At 39.1% G+C, this 22,893-nt stretch overlaps 2 protein-coding genes across 2 annotated transcripts; one reads left to right on the top strand and one right to left on the bottom strand.

The window, feature by feature from the left end:
• The first annotated feature begins 1,765 nt into the window (after positions 1-1,765).
• On the top strand, positions 1,766-15,302 carry LOC140562649 (somatomedin-B and thrombospondin type-1 domain-containing protein). The gene is made up of 6 exons (XM_072688466.1): positions 1,766-1,893; positions 2,833-3,251; positions 6,017-6,211; positions 7,437-7,515; positions 12,733-12,909; positions 13,801-15,302. Exons 2-6 carry the CDS (start codon positions 3,026-3,028, stop codon positions 13,916-13,918), a joined length of 795 nt encoding a protein of 264 aa, XP_072544567.1. The 5' UTR covers positions 1,766-1,893; positions 2,833-3,025; the 3' UTR covers positions 13,919-15,302.
• Positions 13,967-21,183, bottom strand: terf1 (telomeric repeat binding factor (NIMA-interacting) 1). The gene is made up of 10 exons (XM_072688453.1): positions 20,935-21,183; positions 19,104-19,199; positions 18,864-18,991; positions 18,643-18,729; positions 17,699-17,848; positions 17,224-17,339; positions 17,051-17,089; positions 16,482-16,579; positions 16,209-16,279; positions 13,967-14,785 (listed from the first exon to the last, which is right to left on the bottom strand). The coding sequence occupies exons 1-10, from the start codon at positions 21,071-21,073 to the stop codon at positions 14,624-14,626; spliced, it is 1,086 nt and encodes a 361-aa protein (XP_072544554.1). The 5' UTR covers positions 21,074-21,183; the 3' UTR covers positions 13,967-14,623.
• Positions 21,184-22,893: the final 1,710 nt, after the last annotated feature.

The raw sequence follows: 22,893 nt of genomic DNA, 5'->3' as shown, positions 1-22,893 counted from the left end.
GGTAGATGGCGCTCTTTCCCCCACATTGCTTTGTTGCGGAGCTGGCTGTCAATGCCCAGAAATTGTGCATAACTAATCTTTACCTGAGGCCAACAGTTTCACAGGAAAGCATCTTTTCTCTCAGCTGTGCATGAAACCATGGAGTTACTGGATGTGTAGTATTTGAGAGTTACCCAAGCCAAGACTCACAGGGTCTAGCTCTATTTACTGTTGCTGTCCACACTGGGCCTGTTGCTCCTGAATAAATAAATGTGTGTATGTGTACCCAGGGGACCCCATTGCTGTCTTTTGCCTAGTGTCACTAAAATATAGCCCTGCAGGTCCCCAGTGTAAACTCCAACTTACCACTTTACCACTTCTTTTTCATTGTGGTTAAAGTAAAACTAGGGTTTGGTGGTGTCTGCTTTTAGCTCTGTTTTAGTCCAGCAAATAGACTACACTCTATGGCTGGAAGGGAAAGCTTCATTTTCACTTCAGCTGTGCGGCTAGTTGTACCTATCAGTTATCCGGCTTTCTCACTCTCTGTGACTGACTCCCTACAGACTGCGCACACACCCTCTGATATTTCCGAAACAAACAGCACACACTATCTGTTGGCCTGGTATTCCCGTTCATCCATGAGTCATGCAGAAATCTGCATGTTCCAGACTGACCAGTACTGCTTCTAGACCCCAGAACAGTTCTCATAGAGCATTCGTGTGAACAGAAAGAGCCACTGTGAGCAGAAGACTTCCCGCAGCAACACAGAGGAGATAAAACAGAACTGACACAAAGGTCAGTTCATACAGGGCTATGAGAAAAGTTCTGCAGCACGACTAACACTGCACGTTCCTTATTAGAAGCACACCAACATGTTTCAAGAGGGGTCAGCACTGCTGCACAGTGGACAGTTGCGCTGAAGCGATTCTCGCTTTCACTGTTCTTTTATTTTTCACCTTTATTAAAGTATGGGTTCATTAACTTTTATTAATAGGAATACTTAGACATACTGTGATTTATTTGAAAAATATAGTGATACTGAACCCCATTCTCACTCTTTCACTGTGTTCTCTTCAGCTTAGTAAGCTAGAAAGGGACACATGGATGTGTTTGATTAGGAAGGTCCAGAACGGCTGTTTGCTGTATCCAGGATGGCAGCTATGAGGAGGGAGCGATGTTGCCCACCCAGAAAACCATTTCTTCACCTAGTAAGTTGTTTAAAAAACGTTTAGCTGTTTGCAGTTTTCTGATTAGTGTCTGTCTATGATAAATGCAATAGATGCTAGAAAGCCTGGCTGCTTCTTGCAAATCAGCTGTTTGGGAAAATTCTCAGTGAACTACAACAGCATTGGTGAGCCCTTTAAACACTCCTTATAACAGCAATGAGAGATTGGACATTTCAGATGGTTTGATTTTTCGGTATGTGTCCAGTGTATGAAGAGGGGTCTGAGAGGAAGGAACAGCTATTTTTAGGTCCACAAACTCAATACAGACCATTTACTCTTCTATAATCAGATTTTCATTAGTGTGTTAAAGAAACGTCTCAGACGCTCATTTGGTTCAGGGATTTTCAGCGAACTCTCCACTGATAATGAGCAGCGTTACAGCAGGGCTGCTATTACACTCCTGTATAACATCTAATGTCTCTGGAACTTAGCCAAACTCACACATTCCTCACCCTGATCAGAGAGAGAGGGAGGGAGAGAGAGAGAGAGAGAGAGAGAGATCACACCCATTACTCAGCCCACCCATTCTCCACCTCTCCCTCTCTGCCCTGCTCTCTCCCCCTCTCTGCTTCAGAGTGTCTAGACCGAGTGACCGACGGACAGTTTCTGTTCCTCTAGTGCACAGGCTGACCATCATAATGGACCTTAATTTCAGACGGAAGCTCTAAATGTGTTTCTGTATAAATAGGTAAGCTACAACTACTAACTTTACCTGTTCACATTACTTCCACACTCTACCTTCTTACTGTATTTACTTACATGCCTTATTTTATAACTTACATGCTTTACCGTATTACCTAATTGACTTAACTACCTACTTTGCTTACTTGTTTGTGTACTTTACTTACTTTACTAGTTTATTATTGTACATTCTTTAAGTGTTTTTCATAATTTAATTATTTACTATTTACTCACTGTTTACTTACTTTACTTTATTGACTTACATACTTGTCTTACACGTGTACTTTATTTACTTACTTGTTTTCTTACTACTTTAAATGTTTACTGATTTAGTTACTTTCTTTACTTAATTATTTTACATATGTACTGATATTTACTTACTACACTTGCATTTGACTTTGCATTTTTTATCTTATTTTACTCCTTTACATGACTCCTTTGCATGACTATTTTCATGCTTACTATAATTACTCATTTATTTACATTACTTTACTTATTTACATTCATACATATGTTTACTTTATTTTACAACTAATTTCATCCTGTGGGGAAATGTAAATGCAATTAAACATATATACTCATACTCATTTACCATAACAAACACTGACAATTCCTCTGTGCATTTGATGCATTATATAAAATAAAAGAATCCACATTTTATATTGACATAATTTACAGTATATTGCTGCTGTCCAATGGAAAACATCTATCTCCATTTTTGTCTTCTTTTTCTCCATGGTTTGAACCCTGTAGCTGCTCTGTACACTCTGTGAATAAGTCTGGATGAATAGACCAATATAAATGCTCAAAATGTCCATTAACTTCCGTTCAAAGTTAAGAACGAATTAAGTCACCATTTTAGAGATATGTGTTTTTCATTGGACAGCGACAACATACAGTATTCTGTTCCTTTACTGACTATTAACTTATAATATTTTTTTTATAGAGATCACAGTGAGTCCAGCAGGAAATCACACACTCACCTGGGCTCCTAATAACCTGCAGAACTGGACCTGTTGAATTGTGTGTATGGGAAACCAGACACAGCACAGAGGACACACACACACTGTTCTTGTCTTTTAGGCTAGAGCAGCAGCACACACTCTGAGGCACCTCTACTCTTTCGTTTTCTGGCTGTTATGGTTCGGTCAGCGGTGATCCGTTGGGCCTCTGTGCTACTCGCTGCTGTCTTTGGACCGTTTCAGTCCGTGGAGGCGGGTTGTTCAGGGCATTGCTGCCCGGGGACGGACCTCACCTGCTCTTCGCTGGACTGGAGGAGTGACCGTGTGTACGGGACATGCTACTGTGATGAGAGCTGTGCGAGGTCTAAAGACTGCTGCTTTGATTACCCAACTGAATGCTCAGGTAAGAGGAAATCACCTGGACCAGAGAGGCTCAGTCCAGGTCCTGTGGATATTCCACCCTGCAGAGTTCAGATCCAGCACACCTGTCTCTGATATGCAAACGCCCTTGAAGGCCTACATTACCTGGATCAGGTGTAGCAGATTAGGGGTGGAGCTTCCCACTGTATGGTGGGAGATCTCTAGGAACAGGATATGAGCACCTCTGACTGAGACCCATGTGAAGAGAAATCTCAAGACATTCACTTACCATATGTAGAGTATGTAAAGGCCATCCTGCAGTAATAGTGTTAAACTGCAGTGGAAGATTGACCACAGTAAAAGTAGACATACGTTCCCCAGCAGAACTGTGGTGGAACTTCTTCAGTACATTTATCATGTATCAGCGTAGTAGGTTGGGGGAATACATTGACATTAAATTTGTCCAAAATAATGAGAAAATTAGTAACTATTTGAAGAAAAGAATTTGTTTTGTCTTAGTTTTGTTGAAATCTTGAATCTTATGTAGCACAAAGCAGAAATTCCAAGAAATTACAGATGCTTTGATAAAAAGTCCATCATTGGAATATGGTGCTCCATGAATGCTCCAGAATTAGTTAAAATAAAGTGCCTTTACAGGAGAAAGCCAAAACCTCATTGGCTGTCAATGAAAGTCCATTGTACCATTTTTATGGAGGGCACCCACTGTACTAAAAGTAGGGGTACGTGTGTTTGGCTTGACCAGGGAGTGTACACTAAACAGACTGACATAAAGTTAGATCAATAATAGATTATATTTAAATATAATATACATGCGTTTGGCTTTCTTCACTGCTCAGACTGCTCAGTCTGTGCTCTAAGTCTGATGCCCCGTTTCCGGCTGATCAAAGTTGTGGCTTTACCTGAAAGTCTCAAAAGTCATGCTTAATAATCTGTTGAAATCCGTTACAGCATGCATTTCCCAAATTCGTTATTCACGGACCGGACAAAGCTCAGTCTCTGCACCACTGCACTTTTACAGACCATCAGACGACATAAAAGCATCACTCTGGGATTAAAGTGAGATGGAAGCAGTGCAACTTATTTGCAGCATGTTCACTGGCCATTTTATTGGAAACACTTACCATACATGTGCTCTCTGTGTACAGTTACAGACTGCATTTCATCTGTTACTGCACAGATTATCACAGTTTGTCTCTCTCTAGCTAATTCAGAAGACCACCATAGGACCACTGCTGACCGGTGTTATTTAATTAGAGGTCAATTCTCAGCACAGCAGTGAGACACATGGTTTTCATGGTAGTATGTGTGTGTGGTATGCTGGTACGAGTGCACCAGACACGGCAGTGTTGCTGGGAATGATTTCACTGTCACTCCTAGACTGAAAGTGGGTTCTGAAATGGTCAAACGTATACATACAGGTTCAAGAATATACATACAGCACACCTAGTATTTGGTTAAATGTTCCTTAGCAGGTTGCACCTGGACCAGATGTTTTTCGCAGCCATCAAAAACCTCTGCTTTGAAATTTGTCCACTTTTCTTGGAAGAATTGGTAGAGTTCAAATTAATTTGTTGGTGTCCTAGCATAAACTCCACAAATGTTCCATAGGATTGAGATCAGGACTTTGGGAAGGCCATTCCAAAAGCTTAATGTTAGCCTGATGTGTGTTTGGGGTCATTGTACCGTACGCACAACAGATTGTATTCTCATTTCAACCACGCAGCTGATGAATTATCCTAAAAAAGATGTACCATTTCTCATTCTGCCCCAGAAAAGTGAGTGTATGTCAACTTCCAACCACAACTAGGAGGTGCTTCTGATAAAATTACTAGAGAGGGTTCAATAACAAGCTGACATTAGGTTAGATCAATAATAGGTTATCTTTAAATATAATATACTTTTCAACATGAAAGGAAATAAAAGTATTGTGTGCCAAAAGTTCTGTGAAACTAAATGTTGAGGCTGAAGCTGAAGTGTTCAGTCTCTGCTTGAAAACACTCTAATGTTGTGGGTTATACAGCTCTGTGGATAAACTGGGCCAAAATTCCTCTGGGGCAGGAGCGGAGCCTGGTCAGTAACAGTAGGAAGCTTTTGGTTGCATAACAACATTCACCCCTGGGACCCAGAGTGTTACATAACTTTAAACAAGTGCAACAAGTGTGATAATTGACCTGTCCCAGGCTCCACCCTCAAATCAGTCATTAGCTTTCAACTTAGAGTGTTATTAATATTGAACCCTAATGAGAGACTGTAACTCACACCTCAGTGTATATCACAATACCTACATTTAGAGTGTTATTAATATTCAACCCCAATGAGAGACTGCAACTCACACCTCAGTGTATATCACAATACCTACATTTAGAGTGTTATTAATATTCAACCCCAATGAGAGACTGTAACACACATCTCAGTTTATATCACAATACCTACATTTAGAGTGTTATTAATATTCAACCCTAATGAGAGACTGTAACTCACACCTCAGTTTATATCACAATACCTACATTTAGAGTGATATTAATATTCAACCTTAATAAGAGACTGTAACTCACACCTCAGTTTATGTCACAATACCTACATTTAGAGTGATATTAATATTCAACCCTAATGAGAGACTGAAAAGATATGTGTGTGTGTGTGTGTGTGTGTGTGTGTGTATATATATATATATATATATATATATATATATATATAATATAATATAATGTATGTATATATATGATATACATCTGTTTTCTTTTAAGTGTCTCTATATGCTCTCCCCTGCATGTTGGTTGTTTGTAGCCCAGCCATGTGTGGTGAGTGAATGGACGCACTGGAGTGGTTGTGCCCGACCCTGCCAGCCTTCGTACCGTATTCGGAGACGCAGCATTGAGATAAAACCCCAAAACAGTGGGCAGACCTGTCCAGCTTTGGAAGAAAGAGCAGGTTGCATGGATTACCATAACCACGAAGGACGGAGCTGTGGTCAGGCACAAGGTCTGTCGAAAATGTTTACATATAAAATGCAGTGCCAAGTTTATTTGAAACCCCCCTACCATGTAGCTGCACTCTTTGGCCATTTTATTGGCCAACCATGTAGACGGATGGTGAAGACTATAGCTCTAGCTGCTCATTCATCAGTGGAAAGAGACCACCACAAGACCACCCCTGACCATTCTCAGCACAGCAGTGACACTGACGTGGTAGTATTCATGGTAGAGTGTGTGGTGCTAATACTAGGGTATCAGCCACAGCCGTGTTTCAGGATGCCACTATCTGAAACCCTGCTTTAGTTGCTCTACCTTACTAGTGTACAGCTGGAGACTGTAGCTCATGTTCCTGCACAGGGTCTAGCCTTTCATCAGTGGTCAGTTTCTGACCACAGACTGATATTTTACGGTGTTAAACACCACCATGTTAGTGTCACTGCTGGGCTACCACCTCAGTCATGTCTTGTCAGCAGTGGTCCCAATATTGCCTACTGGCATTTGACCTTTAACCTATAGATTTACAACCCTGATGATAACCCTGTTACAGGGGTCAGATCCTGTCATAAACATTCCAGCTATTCCCCAGAGGGTAAAGTTATACACATATACACTTCAACACATGCATTATACACAAACATTGATATCCAACAGCGGTAATAAAAAAGATGCACTCTGTAAATGTGCACCTGTGTGTTAGGTGTGTCTGATAAAATGGGCAAAGAATGTTCCATGTGTTTCTGTTGTTCTGAACACTCCCTGTATATGTAAAGTTAAAAAATGCTGCCTTCAGTACATTAGATGTGCAGACTTTGTAATTGTATATAATTTGCTAACTGGAGAGCTGACTAAGTCAAATAATGTAAACAGGCCATCCATGTAGTAAATGCTGTAAATCTGAGATGCACCTATGTAGTGCTCAAAACGGTTCACTTAGCACTGAGAACCAGTCATTGTGTTCATCAGAGGGCTGTTATGAGGCCATTGCAGAGCTTGTTTTTATGGGACACACATTCTTCAGGTGATTTTAAAAATCCCATAATACCTTGAACATGAGCCAGCAATTCTTTTCCACGCTGCTTCCTCAAATATTTGCCTGACTTTTGTGTTTTGTATGGATAAAACTCTCAGATCCCTCATCCAAAAAACCCCAAACAGCAGCTATTTAGTCAGACTTGCTTCCCTGCTGTTAATGAATGAGCTGAACACAGACCTTTCTGTTGGTTTCGTTCCAGGACCAGCGCTGATAACAACAATGGAATACAGCAACGGGAGAATAGCGCACGTTGTATATGGAACCCCGGTGGATTCTGGGTTTGTATCACTGTAGATTAAACAAACACAGATAAACTCTGCATGGAGTTTATGAACTCACAGCAATAAACACACAGTGCTTCAAAAACAACAAACAGCAGCAACAAGAATACCCAGAAACATAATTTCAGTTCATTTCTGAAACACAGAAGATACGGCCAAGCCAGCTCCATGTTTTATTACGTTACTTATTCTACAACAGATTTTGATCATGTTTTGTCACCAAATTCTAGGCAAAATGGCCCACAATGACAAAGTGACATTAGTGCTAATTTATTAAAAATGTAAAATATGTGTACACAAATGTGCACACCCTTTGATATAACACCTAAAAGTGAGCTGAGGTGCACTTTGCTTCCACTGATGTCAGGCCATGGGGTCAAAGGAATTATCTGCAGATCTCAGGAACAGGATTGTGTCAAGGCGTAGATCTTAAGAGCACAGTAGCCACCATCATTCCTAAAGAGAAATAGTTCTTCTATTTCTAGAATCTTCCTAGAACTGGCCACTTGGCCAACTAAGCGATCAGGGAAGTTCCAGCGTATCCTTGTGGAAATGGGAGAACCTTTCAGAGGATCAACCATCCAGGTAGCACTCCACAAATCACACCTTTATGGTAGAGTGGCCAGACAGAAACCTTCTTAGTAAAAGGCACTTGACAGCTGGCTTAGAATTTGCTAAAATGCATCTAAAGGTCTCAGACCATGAGAAACAAAATTCTCTGGAGGAAACCAGGCACAACTCATCAGCTGGCTAATGCCATCCTTACAGTGAAGCGTGGCGGTGGCAGCATCATGATGTGGGGATGTTATTAAGTAGCGGGACTGGGGCAAGGATGAATGCAGCTAAATACACCGAGATCCTTAAAGAAAACCGGGGGTCTCTGAACCTCAGACTGTGGCAAAGGTTTATCCTCCACCATGACATCAACCAAAAGCTGAATGACCCACAGTTTTACCACTGACCTCAGTGGTGGTTGATGCCCAGATTCACATCACAATTTTAGTGAATCATCACAATTCATAGCCTTTCTCCTAGGTATTGAAACACTTTAATGATTGCAAAAAGAAATTAAATCAAATTGAAGTTTAATACAAAGCTTCAATACAAAATGAAAAAAGAGCCGCTGTCTCTTCAACCGTTTGGACCCCATGTTGCAAATGAAGCGTGACCATATGATGCAAACACTTGGGTCCAAATTCACTTGTCTATGGTGGTTTTATTGCTGTCCGGATGCGAGAGTTTTATCACCGAGAAGACGTGTTTTTTTTTTTTGAGTCTCTGCCACTGATGCACCTGCATTAGGCCACAGTCTTCTTACCTCTGCGCCTTTAATCATTGTTAAATCTGCAAACACACCTGATGATCCTTTTGCCATTAGCAAGCAGCCTGAGCAAACACAGTGTGTTTGCCTTGGTACTATGAATCTAAAGGAAACCTCTGTGACACAAGAGCAGCTATTGGCTTCTGCACAGATTTCTAATACTAAACCCACATCACAAGCAGGCGGCTTGAACATTAACAGGAAGACCGGATCAGTCAGAACTTGCAGCGAGGGCAGGAACAGAGCCACAGCTTTTACAATGGACTAGTAAAGGGGAAGAATAAACACTGACTGCAGTTCAAAAGTTGAAAGGCATTGTTTTCAATAATACAAAGCCTATTTTGCTGCAGAAAGGTATATAAAATTATACAAATTAATACAGCATGTATTAAAGCAGCGATTCAGAAACCTGGTTCTTCAGTACCACTGTCTCACATATTATAAAATTTAATACAGCATATATTAAAGCAGCGATTCAGAGTCCTGGTCCTTGAGTACCACTGTCCTGCATATTATAAAATTTAATACAGCATATATTAAAGCAGCGATTCAGAAACCTGGTTCTTCAGTACCACTGTCTCACATATTATAAAATTTAATACAGCATATATTAAAGCAGCGATTCAGAGTCCTGGTCCTTGAGTACCACTGTCCTGCATATTATACAATTTAATACAGCATATATTAAAGCAGCGATTCAGAGTCCTGGTCCTTGAGTACCACTGTCCTGCATATTATACAATTTAATACAGCATGTATTAAAGCAGTGATTCAGAGTCCTGGTCCTTGAGTACCACTGTCCTGCATGTTGTAGTGTCTTCTGTGCTCTAACACGCCCAGTTTAGCTCAAGATGGGCTTGTTAATTAGATAAGTAGTTGTATAAGATGTAATAACAGTAGAGAAAAGTAAAATGTGCAGAGCAGTGTTTGAAAACTACTGGAATAGATGATTTTGGATGCAATGATCAGCATATATTAAAGCAGCGATTCAGAGTCCTGGTCCTTGAGTACCACTGTCCTGCATATTATACAATTTAATACAGCATGTATTAAAGCAGCGATTCAAAGTCCTGGTCCTTAAGTACCTCTGTCCTGCATATTATACAATTTAATACAGCATATATTAAAGCAGCAATTCAGAGTCCTGGTCCTTGAGTACCACTGTCCTGCATATTATACAATTTAATACAGCATGTATTAAAGCAGTGATTCAGAGTCCTGGTCCTTGAGTACCACTGTCCTGCATATTATAAAATTTAATACAGCATATATTAAAGCAGCAATTCAGAGTCCTGGTCCTTGAGTACCACTGTCCTGCATATTATACAATTTAATACAGCATGTATTAAAGCAGTGATTCAGAGTCCTGGTCCTTGAGTACCACTGTCCTGCATATTATACAATTTAATACAGCATATATTAAAGCAGCGATTCAGAGTCCTGGTCCTTGAGTACCACTGTCCTGCATATTATACAATTTAATACAGCATGTATTAAAGCAGTGATTCAGAGTCCTGGTCCTTGAGTACCACTGTCCTGCATGTTGTAGTGTCTTCTGTGCTCTAACACGCCCAGTTTAGCTCAAGATGGGCTTGTTAATTAGATAAGTAGTTGTATCAGATGTAATAACAGTAGAGAAAAGTAAAATGTGCAGAGCAGTGTTTGAAAACTACTGGAATAGATGATTTTGGATGCAATGATCAGCATATATTAAAGCAGCGATTCAGAGTCCTGGTCCTTAAGTACCTCTGTCCTGCATATTATACAATTTAATACAGCATATATTAAAGCAGCAATTCAGAGTCCTGGTCCTTGAGTACCACTGTCCTGCATATTATAAAATTTAATACAGCATGTATTAAAGCAGTGATTCAGAGTCCTGGTCCTTGAGTACCACTGTCCTGCATGTTGTAGTGTCTTCTGTGCTCTAACACGCCCAGTTTAGCTCAAGATGGGCTTGTTAATTTGATAAGTAGTTGTATTAGATGTAATAACAGTAGAGAAAAGTAAAATGTGCAGAGCAGTGATTTTGGATGCAGTGATCAGGGTTATGTTATCTAATTGGCCATCCAAGTGTGTAGCAAACTTTATCATGGTAAATGCTATCTAGTTTAAAATGTGCAGGTCAGATGTGCTCTAAAGCATGACTAGAGCCAGACGATCTCACAAGACAGCAACTTTTTTCCAACATTCAAAAATCAGATTTCCAGAGAGACACACAAAAAACACTGAACCACATCTGAAGCAACAATGCCCTAACCTTAGAAGGATGCTTTCCACCAGTAAGCCCTCCTGCAGGAGTTTGACCCTGGCTTTCGGCTACTTACAAGCCTAAAAAAATGAACCTGTGTCTTACTGATTATTGTTATGCTGTCCTGTGATCATGCTTAAGGAGACAGACATTCAAATATCCTTGTAAATGGCTATGGCAACACAGACTGATATTACAGCATGTTATTATAATAGTGAGAATAATTACTATTCTGTATAGTTAAAGACTGTTGTTGTTTACAAGCTTATCCTTAAGGGAGCTGCAGGTTTTTATTCCACACAGGCCAGGGCATACCTGATTCCCCATGCTTCATCAGTTTGGCAATTTTAATCAGAACGTTTAGGGAAGTGAACTAAAACCTCAGGGCATCAGCTCAGTTCACTGAGTGTGAACGCAAAATGCTGTCAGATAATGTCACTCATCAGTAGGCTGTAATATACGTAATATACAGCCTTCAGTAATGTTTGGCACATCACATGATATTTACATTTACGGCATTTAGCTGACGCTCTTATCCAGAGCGACATACAAGGTGACTTGTATTACACAGGTGGGCCAATGTAGTGTTAGGAGTCTTGCCCAGGGGTGTAGCGCACCATGCAGTCACCCAGACTGGGAATCAAACCCTGGTCTCCCACATGGTGTAGTAGTTCACTGGCAGCTAGTGGTTTCATCTGTTGCACCACACCAACCTATTTTCCTCAGCCCCACAGTTTAAAAGCAAATCAACCTGAACATCTCAAATATACTCTCTAACACACTCTTTATTTTAATAGTATTTTGATTCATACATGTTTAAATCACAGGGCACCATAATGTTTGGGACACAGCAATGATGGGTACATTTGAAGCAGTCACGTCAGTACTTTCTTGCACGTCTCTTTCATGCTTTGCAAAGCCTTGCTTGTTTTTGGGCTTTGTTCCCTTATGTTTTCTCTTCAGCATATGCAATGTGTGCTTAATTGCATTTAAATCAGAGGACTGGCAAAAAAAACTTTTTTTAAGCACCTGTTATGTTAGCGGTATGTTTGGGGTCAGTAGCTTACTGTAGGATAAAGCATCGGCCAATAAGTTTGGAGGCATTTACTGGAACCTGAGCAGATCCTGTATCCTGTATATCCCAAAATTCATTGTGCTTCTGCCTGCAGCAGATGATGTGGTAGATTTTGGATCATGGGCAGTTCGCATTTTGCCTTTTTTTGTAACTATTACAACTTTAATTTATATAATTATTACATAGAAATAATATATATCAGAAAATAGGGTCTATCCATGCAGTTTCACAAAAAGCTGTTTTTTTAGTTTATTTTTGACACATTTTGAAGCAAGTAAGAAGCAAGTGACCTAATATGACCAGCGTTAGCCTAGCATCTCTTGTTTTAAACTAAAAAAGCACACATCAGATTCCGAAACTTTGGTTGATAGACTGCATCTAAGATCAATAAACAATCATGTAATTTTTTTAAAGAAATATTTTGGCCAGAAATTAATGTGTAGTTTAATCAGATTTTGACTATTATAATCAATTCATTAATTAAAATCGCTTATAATAATATGCATTATTTACACAGCATGGTTTCAGCCTTGAGTGAAAGTTCCTGGTCCTGGTCCTTTATTTCAGGTTTTGCATGGAGTTTAAGGTGGAGTCCCTAAGCAGACAGTGTATGGTGGAGAACAAACCCTACACACGCTGGATGCAGTATCTGAGAGAAGGCTTTGTGGTGTGTGTGTCCTGCCAGCCGCCTGCCATCAGCAATCACAACCACACCTGCCAAGGAGACGGACACTCTGCAAACAGGTAACACTGGGTCATGCAGTGTTACCTTTCATCCAGGGATTCCTGATCTGTAGAATATGAGGTGTTCTATGGCTGATATTCTCCATGTACAGTCCAGATAATACACAAGCTTGATTTGAACAGGGGTACAAGCACAGCCTGTCCACTCCATCCTCTCCCTTTTGGATTGGAATATCTACTCCTGAATATTAAATTAAATATACATTTGATAGTTGTACTGAACAAGCAGATCACTGTAAGTTGGAGTTCATACAAGGTTATATTCAGTTAACCCAAAACTGATTCGAATATAATGTTTTTTGCAATATAATTTTATTGCATTAAAATGTGAGTTTAGCTACACTCCCACCCCAGATATTGTAGACCCATCACCCTCTTGATAGCATTGATCATGGTTCTTGGTGCAATAATGTTTTTATCAGCTGATTTTTAGAACATACAGGGCACCCTCAGAACTAAACCTTTAAGTGTTCACTGCTGGGGTGGGAGCCTCCTGGGATACAGATTCAGTACCTCGAGTTCAGGAACATAGTTGGACATTTAAAAGTGCAGATGTTTACCCTTATTTTCCTTTTCATTTTTCTGCAAAGCACTTTCCAAAAGTGAAACATTGTTTTTCATAAACACCTGTATTAATTAGGCTTCTCTAGGAAATAGTGTTTTGTAGCTTTTAGGGCATGTTAACATTGCTGTGACTGATGCTTTGTCACCCCCTTCTGCTGCAAGTGGAAACTACTGTTGTATACACACTAAATGTTACATTAAAAAAATCTGATTTTAAATTAAAATAGCAAGGTTTATCAATAAGTCTGTCCTTATTTACATATTTTCTTTTCAAATGGCTGAAATTAAGCCTGAACTGTCATTTCAACGCTTCTCTTTTTTTGGCAGGGGCGACATTCTACACTGGCAGGCCGTGGGAAACCCTCGCTGCAGGGGAACATGGAGAAAAGTTCAGAAACTGCAGCTCTGCTCTTGTCCTCCAGTCCACAGCTTCATCTTCATCTAAAGACACAGAGACCAACACAGGCTTAAGCCACATTTTTATTGGCAAATGTAATTTTACCTTTTTACATTCTGTATTTAAAAAAAAAGATCACTTTGTTTCAAATGCTCACATCTGTCCATAAATGTACTAAATTAAATAAAATTGTGAAAAATATCATATAATTGCACTCCACAGTCCAGTTGGCTACCTCCAGGCTTAAACTTAGCTTAAAGGCCACAAAAGCCCCTCATTTACAAATCCATCTACTCTGCTTACAGCAGTTTATGCCTGCCCACTCACACTAAAATCTAAAGTCAACTGGGACTGCTTAAGACATGCTTGAGAAATAAGACAAAAATGTAAAATATGAGCCCTTAAAATACCTTCTGCCAGTACACTCTGACAGACACTGTGGCAGCTGAAAGTATTTATTTTTAACTGCCGCAGAAACACAGGTCGACAGGACAGCCTGGTTTAAAATGTTTTTGTATGCATCAAACAAGCTCCCCCCAACTGACGTGTTTCTATGCTAAAGCAAAGGAAATGATGCTGAAATGCTGATGCTAATTAAATGCAGTTTGGGTTCAGGCTGCATGAAAGATTCTGCATTTTTAAACAAGGCTCATCGGCTGTTGGTGTTTATACTGAACTGAGACTCATTACTGAGTGTTGCTGAAGTTCAGATAAGTCCTTATAGTCCTTATAGTTGAGATGAGCAATGAGAGTTCAAGAGGCCTTTCCAAGTTTCTTCATGGTTCTCCACCGGTCCTTAAGCATGACGCTTGTTCGTCCCTCAAACTCAAACTCCTCCAGAATTTTGGTCCACTTTCCCTCTCCGAAACGCTTTATCCCAGCCTTCAGGTTCAAGTCTTCTTCCCATGTCCATTTCTAGAGGGCACAAAACATAGTTTGTTTATAGCAGGGTGAGAGCAGTGACGGATCACTAATTTGTGTGGCCAATTCTGATTAGTCTCTCTATAGACAAATAACATGAGCATGAGAAACTAATTCTGAGTGAGTTTGGTGTGAAATGCTCTGTTCTAGAGAAAGGTGAATAGAATGCTTCTAAAAGCTCCCTAACAGGAAGCTTGGACACCACATGGTTATAAACACACTTTCTGATGCCTGAGACAATGTTTTTTTTCTCCTCACTATTCCTGGAGGGGAGACAAAATAGGTACCCCAAAAAGACATTCGTCAGTTTCACCATTTGATCAACTTCACATATGAAACCCAGAAGACACATGTAGGTTCATTTGTGGACTGTAAAATTCTCTATAATGAACCACAATTTTACACCAAAGCCACAATGAATGTGTTCACTGAATTTGTGCAACTCCGACCTGAACAGTGCCTTTAAAGCCTTAATTTATTTTATTTTAAAAATAAAGGGTTTTGGAATCTTTGAATTTGTTCAATATTGTTCATTTAAGCTCTTTTTATTGTTCCATCTTCTTTAAAAAATAATTAATCAATTATCAAAATAACAACAGTGAGAGACCAACAATCTCTCATTGTAACAGCGTTCCAAGCACATCTTTGTAAGCATCAGCCCACCTGTAAATTGGCAACATAAAAAAAGAGAGAAAAAAAAAACAAAAAAAAAACAGTCAAAGCCTGAACCATTAAATTATTATTTTTTTTTTTTTAAAGCTGGAGCGTTTATTTACCCTTCTGATCATTTATTTAAAAAGCAATAACTTTGTCTCTTCATATTTTTATTCACCCAATTTTTAAAAAAAACTAAACTATATAGAACACTGATAAATGATTTGTATTTATTCATTAATATTTATTAATTGTTTCAGAGTTATGACACGCTTGACACTTTATACTAAAGTTCTACTCCAACAAAATCACTGCAGGGAAGGCTGTCGCCTTTAAGCGGTTAAACATGGATAAACTCACCAAAAACAGAAGAGGAAGAAACTATTCCATGAGACGGAGAACAGAGAGCTGTAGGACCCTCAGTGTTTTAATACAGCAGGCCTCAATTATAGATCTGAGCTGTTTATTTTTGTGTCTTAACTGTCCAAAAAATCTATATCATCAGTTTGATCACAGCTGTGGTATAACTCAAATATGGTATAGCTCAAAGTCATGCTTCACCTGTGGATATTGGTACAGGTGAGCCTTTGACCTTGTGTCTATGATAACAGCACACCAGTGCCAATATATCACAGTATAGGATGAACTCTCATGTATTAATGTGTAAATGGACAATGACAGCCATCGTTTACACTGAAGAAAAAACACCTTTAATGTAGTGCGTGTAAGTTTGTCTCAGTCAAGACACTCCTGGAGAACTCACCCTCTTGCCTTTGTATTTCGGAATGTCATCACTTCTCTGTGGTGAGGCTTTAATACTTCTTCTTGAAACCTCTGTGTTGAGGGACATCATAACTCATTAGCATTTCACATGAGCCATAAAACATTACTACTAATAACGAACAGATATTTTACTCCTATTAAATACATAACTGTGTTTAACGGCACAACTTCAGAGAAAGATGGCTATGGCTGTCATTGTGTTGCAGTAGAGAGATAAGTTGCAGATTTCAAGCTTTTCTTTTCTTTAACTTACTCAATGTTGATTTCCGTCGAGGTACACAGAGAGGTTTCTTTACTGTATCAGGTTTCCAAGGCCGCAGGGTTTTTGTTGAGAAAAGTTTCTTTTTGGGTCTGTGAGAAACACAACACACTCAAATTACTGTTCTGTTTTTTTTAAAGAACATAGACCTGAATTCTGCTGTAAAGGGTCTACCCATAATGTTTTATTGTAGCTACTGTTATACCTACATTTAGAGTGTTATTAATATTCAACCCTAATGAGAGACTGTAACTCACACCTCAGTTTATATCACAATACCTACATTTAGAGTGTTATTAATATTCAACCCTAATGAGATACTGTAACACACACCTCAGTTTATATTACAATACCTACATTTAGAGTGTTATTAATATTCAACCCTAATGAGAGACTGTAACTCACACCTCAGTTTATATCACAATACCTACATTTAGAGTGATATTAATATTCAATCCTAATGAGAGACTGTAACACACCTCAGTTTATATCACAATCCTTACATTTAGAGTGTTATTATATGATATAAACATGTAGATTTTACTGACGGATTTAGCCCTCACCTCAAATTCAGATCTGGTGAAACCACTTTTGCCTCATCCCTTCAGACGGAGAGAAAAAATATGATTTGGATATGGAACACAAATGTTACAAGTGGAACGCAGGGAAAAATGGAAATAACAGAAGTGTAGGATATGGGCTCTTTAAAGCAGACAAGACTAGAAAATGCTCATGCTTTTTATCCTGCTTTGTGGAGATATCTGCAGCACGGCTCGGTGATTTGGGTTCCAAAACGTCTAGCTCTGCCTTCTCTGATCTCTCCTGTCGAGCTTGGACAACCTTTGATGCAGACTTAAATAACAACAGAAAAAAATACAATTAAAATAAGTCATACTAAATACTCTTCACTCCACTCCCCTTACTCCACATGCTGTCAAGTCATGTTTGAAGTTTGCATTTTTTAGTTTTGCACTAGAGCGTTGGGGCTAATGTAGCTAACAATTAAAGGATGCTTATACCCCACCAATTAGCACTGGTACTAACTGCATGTTTAATAATGATCACACAACTTCCTCAAACCATGTTTAGTTCAGTAATCTCTCACAAAATAGCTGATGTATACATAAAGCCTGAAATGATGAGCCAGTTAGGAACCACAAAACAAAAACCTCAGTGTGCAAGTGCATCAGCATATGTTTAGGGTCTAATACCTTAAGTAAAAAGTCAGATGGATGTTTCTCAAGGAACGCGTCCAAGAACGCGTGGATGCTGTCCAGCAGACGACTGTAGGAGAAGTTTGTTAGGAGCTGATCATAGACATTGTTCTTCTTCACAACTGTGGACAGTTTTCTTTGCAGTTTCTGTAAAGAACACAACAGACAGCACAATGAGAGCCCATAACACTGTTAGCGCTGAACTGATAGAACAGCATTTTGCACCAATCCTGAAAGTTATTTAGTGAGTAAATAACAGAATACTGAGACTGAGCAGATCCGAATATTCACAGTTTGATGAACTAGACCCTGTTCATATTCGCAAAACTGCTGCTGCTACTGCTTCACTTTCCCTAAGTGAGTTCAGCTCTTCAGCAGCTCTTCTGCTTTTGGACACTGGAAAATAGTAAACTCTTCAACCTGATCCATTCTTTCCTGGAGTACATGTTACCATTTTCACCAGGGTTATTGTGAGGTTTAGCATTTCTGCATGGACACACAGCTTTTACAGCACATTTTACTACTAGAAACGAAGTATATCTATTCATACCACTGGCTCTGGCAGAAGACAGCTTAAAACACTTAAAGTTTTGGTTCAGTCTGTTTCATTTATAATTAAAAAGAAGTAAAACTAACTAACTATTTAAACTATTTAAAACAAGCTAATGCAGGGTATCCACCCATAAATTCCATTGAACTGCATGTATTAAAGTTAAGGTAAATGGGGTTACTGAACAGCTACTGTTGTACAGATGGACAAGTTTTCTGAATGTTGGCTAGCTCACACCTCACACCTAATTTCTATTACAAAAGCTACATTCAGAACTACACTCTCTCATTAAGGTCGAATGGGATTTTAGCTACAAAAGAAGATATTGGTAAACAGAGCCTGGGAGATATTCAATTCCGAACCACTTAGAGAAAGACGTAGTAGTGAGTACCTCTGGTAACGTAGTTTCTTTCTCGAGCCACTGTAGCGTATCTTCGGCCAGCTGTGCGTTCCCTTTCTCCAAACACACACCGACACACTGGAGTACAATACAACACACCCAACCAGAACAATAAGTCCACACCATAATTAGGTTTTAGACTGAATATGCACACAACCTTTACCTGGGTCAACAAAATCAGTCACAGTAAAAAACTGCAATTACAGCCTCACCTGAATGAACAGGAGGTGTCTGACATTTTCATACAGTGCAGTGTCATCCACAGCATCCTTCAGGCACTCCCACACTGTGAGCGCTGACATCAGTGGAGTAACTCGGTCACAGGGGTCGTAGTGCACCTCTAAGAAAAGCAACAGATGCGTTATTGCTATCTGCAGCAAACACACTGTTACACTAAACAACTGAATGTTTCATTATAAAGAGCATTTTTAGTTCTGTTTAACTGGAATTACCCAAGTTTTTCCCATCCATAATTCTGGAAAGGAAACAACAGATGGTTCTCTTCATTTGCTGATCCTCCTGCAGGTCGCACTCATCATCAACGATCGCTGGGAAAAGTAATATTACAGAAAATAAATTACAGACAAATTGCAGAAGGTGGTAAAGATGTGACTTTGTACCATTCTAGCAATAATCAGAAACAGTGAACTTGAAACTGATAGGAATAATATAAGATATTAATGAATATTTATTACTTATTAACATGCAAGAGTATTTCTTCATCTTTGTTCAGGGTTTAGCCACTGTGATTACAGCTTTGGCAGACAAACATCAAAATGTACAGATAATTTCATAGTTTTATAAAACTGCTCCTCAACCCAGCTCTAGAAGAGAAGCACTTCAGATGTTCAAATACTGACCCCTGGGGGCCAAACAGGGTAAGTGAAGACACACTCCATGTGTGATTATTAATTTCATTTAGGACATTTTACCCTTTATTTTGTGACATTCTTTTTACAGGTTATAGGCAGGAAATAATCCCAAATCTACATAAAGACAGTATATACAGTTTTCTGGCACTGGTTAATGCCACATCATGCAAGTTTATGTAATTTCCTACATACCAATAGCAACCTGTTGCAGTTATTTTGTAAATATGTTAAAAGTTGTCTAATTAACAATCACTTATGAAACAATTATAAATGTATGTAATGAATACTTTTACCAGTAAAACGTGAGTTGCAAAATATTATCTGCTATTTATTTGACTAATATGTTTCCTTTATATATATATAACGTAAAAATATGTTCTTCTATTCAGACTTCACTAGACTTGGATCATTGCTGTGGTCATTTCATTAGATTCAGACACAGGACTGTTAGCGAGGTAAGGCCCTGATGGTGGACAACTGACTATTAAAGGCCTACAGTTAAATAGAGTCACATGTGGTTTAATATGTGGACTTCTATGCTATTTTATAGATACACTGCATGTCCAAAAGTATCCATGCATCCCTCCTAATGAGGGAATTCAGCTACTTCAGGTGCACTCACTACGAACACAGGCGTCAGGAAAAGCTTGTGTTCTCACCACAGAAAAAGCAGAGATCAATAAAACGGGATGCTCTGGAGCAGCCGTGAGCACAAGAACGCAGAATGTGGGGTAGAGCGGTATACAGCCCCCCCAGCAGCACTGAGCTGTGGAACAGAGGACCTGTAGTCTCTGGACTGATGGAGGTTCAGCTGGAGTGACAGGACTAATCATCCTACATCAGTACCTCGTGTGGCTGAATGCAATCAACCCTCTTCACAGTTGAATCATTTTGTGTAAAGCCTTCCAAGAAGAGTAGATGATGTTGAAGACTGCAATAAAGGAGGACAAAGCCTCCTGTACATCAGGTATCTAGATAGCTACATACCTTTGAATATATAGTCTGTGACTGTAATGAGTAATAATAAGAGCAGCATGAAGACATGTATCGCTAGACAGGTGTTTGTTTCCCAGAAACTTCCATTAACTGCTCATTACTGTCATCCTTACACAGACACTTGTATATCTGACGATACTCTATATAGAAATACTGAAATGAGCCTCTTTCGCTTATTATTTTTACGTTCCACCTTAAAAGGCGCAGCAGTCAATGCATTAGCACTAGCTAGCTAACTCCCAGCAGTTGGTTAGCTAACTAACTAGCTCTGCTGCACCATTTAAGGTGGAACGGGAAATAAGCACAAGAAGTCAACTTCAACTTCATGTTTTCATTTTTTAGAAGTGTTCAGATTTCCTGCCTGACTCTAGCCGTTCATAATTGTGTTTAAATGATCATTCCGGCTGATATTTACCTTCATACAGCTTGATGTTTTTATTAAATTTCACTCTGTTTGTGTCTCTGTAGCTGCTGCACACAGACCGAAAGCAGAAATCCATCATCCAGCACCGCGCCACTCGCTCCTGCTGCTGCTGCTCCTCCTCCTCACACATCTGGATAAATGAATCTGGATTATTCAAACTGAACCGAATATCTATACGTTTATTAAACTTTTAATGTCTGTAGCGGAACTTCTGCACACATAACACCAACAGGAGTCCAGACAAACTGCGCGCTTTTAGACAAGCGTAAACAGCGCAGGAGCACCCCCTGCCGGAGCGGAGGAGGGGGAGCGGGGGAGAGAGGGGGTGATATTATTAATATTAAGGTTAAAGAATAAGATAAATGTATATGTTTATATTATATACCAAGCTATTCATTAAGTCATTGTTTTAGATGTACATAATCATTTCAACACACTTACAGTAGAAGTCAATGGGCAGCAATCAACAAACATTAAAAGCCATTAAGGTCTTCAGTGAAAAGTGTTTCTTTAGTTAAAAGAAAGAAGAAGTGGACAGCAGTGACAGAAAGTGCAAAAACAAACTAGGCACCAAGAAAGCAGGATTAAAACAGCTACTTGAAGAGGATGTCTGCCATGTCTGTAGAAAATACTGGCAGGAGATTAGCTAGCTAGACTTAGTAGCATTAACGTTCATGGTTATGCCACATTTAAGATTAAAGCTAATAACCGTCCAGCAAAGTCTTCTCATTACATTAAACGAGCAAGAGACAGAAATGAGGTAGCTGGCTAAAGGGGCTGGCTTTTTTTTGGACGGCTGTTAGCTGATAGCCACAGTGAGCAACTAGGCCTTCTCTGCTGATTTGCCTTGCTCAGCAACCAGCAAAAAAATAGCTATTGGCATGTTTAAACGAATGTTTAATTAAAAGTCTTTTGTACTCCATAGTTTTATGTCCATTTAGTGCAAACGCAGGTTTTCCCACCCCAATAGTCTAGCTTCTGTACTTTTAATGCAGAGTACCAGTGAGATTTACAGCCCTGTTACGCTGTATGAAAGGCTAGCGTGTAAAAGGCTTGATGTTCCTCTCTAAATTAATGCAGTTCTCTGCTTTTAACATTCAATAATTCAATTAAATTCAATAAACATTTTTAACTTCATTTTAATCACAATTTCATGATGATCTCCAAATACAAGTGGTCTATAATTACTGAGAATTAGTGTTGCACAGATACCGTGCAATTTATCATAGTATCGGCACAGATACTGACACTTATACACAGTATTGTTTAGTATAGTTTTGGCTTTTGCACCGATATCATGAAGCTCACTGACGCTCTACACTTATTGTTTCTATATGGTGTTTTTTAATTTTTTGTTCTGAGTTTCAGCAGCTTGTTTAAAGGCCACACTCTGAGGTTGAGAACATTTTTACATCGAGACTTGAACCTGAATGTGAAATAGCTGCATGCACACTTTTTGTTTTTAAACTGGGATTTTTATTTCATTGCAATATGAAATATGAATTTTGGTCAAGCTTAGCAAGATTATGCTTCCCTACCTGCATGTGTTTCTGCATTGTGGCAATGTTTTCAAATGGGCAGTTACCCAACCAGTAAATGCTGTTCTTTCAAGCTTATTATATATTATTTGTGATTATATATAATTAGAAAAGTACAACCTATAAAAAGTGGAACATTATAAATCAGGATTTATAGCCATCTACCTAGTATTTAAGTCAGAGTTGGTATCAGTATCAGTACTCGGTAATGGCAGATACTTAAAAATCTGGTATTGGAAAAGAAAAAGTGGTTCCGGTGCTTCCACTGTAAGTTACAGGCTGTGTCCTAATTGCGTACTACACACTAAAACTACGAGGTATATACCATATAATAATATTATTATATTAATAATGCGTTTGGCTGATTAGTACACAAAATATTCACATACCAACTGGCTTCATAGCTGGAAGT

Source organism: Salminus brasiliensis, chromosome 1, assembly GCF_030463535.1.
Source record: "Salminus brasiliensis chromosome 1, fSalBra1.hap2, whole genome shotgun sequence".
NCBI lineage: Eukaryota > Metazoa > Chordata > Actinopteri > Characiformes > Bryconidae > Salminus > Salminus brasiliensis.
Note: the sequence above shows the minus strand (reverse complement) of the source record. Positions and strands in the feature narration are given on the sequence as shown.